Raw genomic sequence first — 4,360 nt, forward strand, 5'->3', positions numbered from 1 at the left:
AGCAGTGTCGTCTGGTGGATGATGCTCCAGACCAGAGGCTCAGAGCAGTTTAGCTTCGTGACATTCCATCCTCTGTGTCTCAGATGTGACGGAGGAGGAACTGGACTGACATCACTGCAGTGACCTTGACCTTGACCTTGACCTCAACTGTGACTTCAAACCCCCCACCACTGACAGTTTCTACTGTGTAGTCCAAACTTCAGCTGCAGCAGCAGGAGTTACACGCACAGACCCAGGCAGACGTGCTGCAGTCAGCCAGTGTAATTCCATGGTGGTCACATGATGATGACATCACCAGATACTGTGACATCAGGTTGTTGCTCAGCTCTGACTCTGACTGGAGCTTCGTGGATTCATACATCGATGTTGTCGTCACTCCTGATTGGTCGGTACATCAGTGAGATTCTCCACCAAAGATAGAAGATGGTGCAACTGGAGCAAAGATGATGACGTCATCACCACAGTCTTCGTTGGTGTCTTGTTTGCTGGTCCGGTTGTTGGACTATAGTACATCCATGGTATCGGTTCCAGTTCCTGATCTCGTTAATGTTTGGTCCTGGTTTTGGTTTAAGCTAAAAATGTGAAAATGACGAAGACGACGGCGCGGCGATAGAGAGAGGCGTGGTCGTCCTTCACGCTCACGTCACATGTGCACCTCAGATTGAGAACCTTTTGTATTTGGCTTTACTTAAGTGTGCTTTAATTTTCTGATGATGTCATTGGTCAGTCTGAAGTGGTTTTTGCTGTTGTTGAAACCGCTGCAGGAGACGTCCACTCGGGGTCACTGTTTATCACGGTCCGGTCGTTGATTTGGTCAAACATTTTACAACTTCATTAAAAAAAAGTGATGTGATGTTAAATGTGAAAGGTTTTTAGGTTCCGTGGATGTAACGTCGACTGTCACTGAGGAAATGGATTTTTTTTGTTTGTATTTTTCCAAAAACTCCTGAATCTGATGCAAACATTTCACAGTCTTCACACGAAAAAGGAAAAAGATGAGTCAAAGACCCGACTCAGGCCCAACACTAACTGGTTCTACTGCTGCAGGGTCCTTTGACCTCTGACCTCTGTCTCCAGAACCACCTGAAATGCCTTATAAAAAACATAGGTGTAACGTTAGAGCTGTGTCCTCTGTTGGTGGACTTACCAGCATGTGTGTGTGTGTGTGTGCACTGATGCTGTCTCAGACCAGCATGTGTGATATACATACATACATACACACACATATACACACATACATATAGCAAGTGTGTCATCTAGAAGCAGGTGAAGTGACGTGGTGCGTGACAGTGGGCGTGGCTCTCATCAAACTGGAGACGTTGGTGTGTTTCCATGCTGTGATCACAGGCTTTTTAATAGTATTTATATTTGGAATCTTTAGTTTCCTCTTGTCGTCCATTTGAATTTCTGAAGCCATTTTTCAGACCTGAGATTGTTTTGTTGGTTTGTACACTTAAACCAAATGGTTTCAGTTGACGTTGATGTTAAAGGTGAACCATGGTGAGAGCCACAGATGTTTACTGTGAATCTTTGTACATTTCCAGGACAGCGGTGCTGACGTGGTCTGTGGTTTCAGCTTTTTTTTACCGTACATTTGACGACGTTTCCAAAGTTCAGTGAACGTTCTGATGCAGCTTTTAGTTCTGTCCTTACGTCTGCGTCTGCATGTAATATTTGGTACATGTGTCGTGAATGTATTTTTTTAAAATAAATTTCTCAGTTTGCTAGATTGTTGTGTGGTTATTTTTAATAAACTAAAAACATGTGTGGACCAACAGGCAAAAAACTGAAATCAACATCCTGATTAACTTGGTTTGGCTCCCTACCAAGGGGGGCGCTGCAGAGCTTTATCAACACATTCACAGGTAGGCTTCAAAACTCCAAAGATCATTTTATACAAATGTCATAAAACTGATTCTCATTGAAGGGAAAAATAGAAATCAGTGCGACAGGAACAACTGAAGAAAAACTTTCTGGGGGGAGAGGGCGCTGTTGTACCTGTGTCAGACGAGTCTCTTGTGGTAGACAGATCTGCAGAGGGGGCACGAGGGTCTTCTGTCTGCTGTGAACGACTCGAAGGCCTCCAGACAGAGCTGATGGAAGAGGTGAGAGCAGGAGAGCAGCACAGCAGTGCATGATGGGATGTCCTGGCTGCAGAGTGGCATCAGGCAGATGGGACAGTCCCTCAGTCCTCTGTGGATGACCTGTCCCAGTGGGAGACAAACGCACCGTTAGTCACCTGACCTGCACCGGGGCAGCTGGGGTTCTGATCCTGTCTGACCTGGTTCTGAATCCTGGTCCAGTCTGGGTCCTGAGGCTCACCGACGTTCCTTCTCTCCAGCTGCTGGAACACTCGTCTGCTCCACGACAGCGAGCGGTCGATATCAGTCAGGAAAGTCTCCGTGTCGGTGGGACAGTGTCGCACCAAGCTGTCGTTCAACTCCTGCAACTAACGAGAAAGAAACAAAACAAAATCCCATTGACTTCTTAATTAAATGGACTTGTTAAAAATTAAAAACTAACCAGAGACGCTGAAAACTGATGAAGAAAAAAACATCATCATCATCATCATCAATCAAGAGGGGAGAAATATGAATTAGTAAATCAAATACAGAGACGTTGAGCTAAAGGTCAAAGGTTAACAGAGGAAAGTTGATTTTCCCTGATGATGTGACGACCGTCCAGACTGAAGAAGAGTCAGAAAAGTGACCACAGAACCAAGAGTACTCCCTGATACTGCAGTACTGAGGAACCGCAGTGATGGTCTGTCATCTCATCATTTAGCCTCTTCTCTCGTTTACAACAGCTGTTGCTAAGCAACAATTAATGCCTTCAAATTGTTTTAATCAAACCCTTTTCAACAGTCTATTTATAAACACAGGGTTCCAAGGCAGCGGAACAATGAGGGGAACACAGAGCACGCCAACAACAACGGTTCCAACAACAACGGTTCCAACAACAACGGTTCCAACAACAACGGTTCTGATAGATTCTCTGTGCTTCAAAGATGCCCCCCCACACCTCCCCCCAGGTGTCTGTGTCTGTTGCTGACACAGACACGTCAGTGCTGAGCTGATCAAACATCCCCCCCACCCCCACCCCTCTGAATGTAAGGTACAGTGGAGATGGGCCTCCACCCCCCCCCAAGTGTGGACCTGGTCACAGCCTCACCCATCCGTGTGAGAGGGGGAGTGGGTGATGAAGCAGCTTCACTAGGTGGCACTGTTTCCTTTTTCTGCGAGCCACTGTCAAATCAACAGAAGCTTCCAGTTCCTGCGTCCACTTCCTGTCCGTGGCAGACTGTGATGTCATCGCTCCGTCACGTCCAGAGGTCACATGACCGACATCTCCGTACGGAGAAGACGGCCGGGGATGAAAACCTGCGTCAGGTATCCAGGCAGCCGGGCCGCGGTCACGTCTTCAATCTTCATCATGTGACAAAGACTCCACGCCACACACACACACACAGACTGATGACGGAGCAGCACAGCGCCACCATGTGCTTTTGTCTTGACCCTGGAATGTCCAGACTGTTTGACAACCACACAAACTCTCCCCACATCAGTGTATGATTCACCAAGCATCAACTGAGCTGCAGCGGGTGAGAGCGGGTGAGAGTGGGTGGAGGTGTGTGTGGCTGAGGGGGGGGGTCAGTGGGTCCATGTTTGTTTACTGCTCGTTAAAACGCCACTGGTGAAGGGATGAAAATAAAAAGACGGTTCTGATGTTGCCATGGAGACCACGGTGTTCCCATGTCCTAGTGACAGGCCACAGGAGGGTCAGAGGTCAGACAGGACTGGACATTAAGCTCTGTTGAAATTAAACAGCCACAGTCTGCTAACAGTTAGCCAGAATTAGAATCAGCTAAAACAAAACCAATGCCGAACCGAGTTGAGAACAACCCTAACCCTAACCCGTTAGCTAACAGTTAGCCACGTAACAACCACAACGCTAACCTGGAACCATGGAACACAACTGGAGGTCAAAGAGAGGGAGTAAAAAAAAAAAAACGACCTCAAAGAGAATCCTTGATTTGTACGAGCAATCCTTCAGTTTCACAGACTGGAGACAAAGTTCTGGTCCGGTTCTGGACTCACCCTGGCTTCAAAGAACTTTCGTCGTAGTCCTTGGTCTTTGGGCCAAACCGTTTTTCGAACGTGTCTGTAAGACTTCCTGGCAACGTGACCTCGCCAACACGCCTGGATTCTACACATGCAGACACACGGTCAGAGAACACGCAGCAGAACCATGACTAAATACATGACATCACAGAGATAATCACATGATTCAACACAGTGGTTACCAAACCTTTATACCCCCCCCCCCCGGCCTCCTGCACCCACCTTATAGATCACTATCC

At 47.2% G+C, this 4,360-nt stretch overlaps 1 protein-coding gene across 1 annotated transcript in view; it reads right to left on the minus strand.

Annotated features, from left to right (window-relative positions):
* Nucleotides 1-731: 731 nt before the first annotated feature.
* rnf32 (ring finger protein 32) overlaps nt 732-4,360 on the minus strand; it is a 9,148-nt gene continuing 5,519 nt past the window's right edge. Inside the window, exons 5-7 of the mRNA XM_008308371.3 lie at nt 4,098-4,206; nt 2,282-2,449; nt 732-2,204 (exon numbers count right to left, since the gene is read on the minus strand). Coding sequence (XP_008306593.1) covers nt 2,004-2,204; nt 2,282-2,449; nt 4,098-4,206 — 478 coding nt within the window. The 3' untranslated portion in view covers nt 732-2,003. The remainder of the gene's footprint in view (nt 2,205-2,281; nt 2,450-4,097; nt 4,207-4,360) is intronic.

Source organism: Cynoglossus semilaevis, chromosome 3 (assembly GCF_000523025.1).
Source record: "Cynoglossus semilaevis isolate Cse_v1.0 chromosome 3, Cse_v1.0, whole genome shotgun sequence".
Taxonomy (NCBI): Eukaryota; Metazoa; Chordata; class Actinopteri; order Pleuronectiformes; family Cynoglossidae; genus Cynoglossus; species Cynoglossus semilaevis.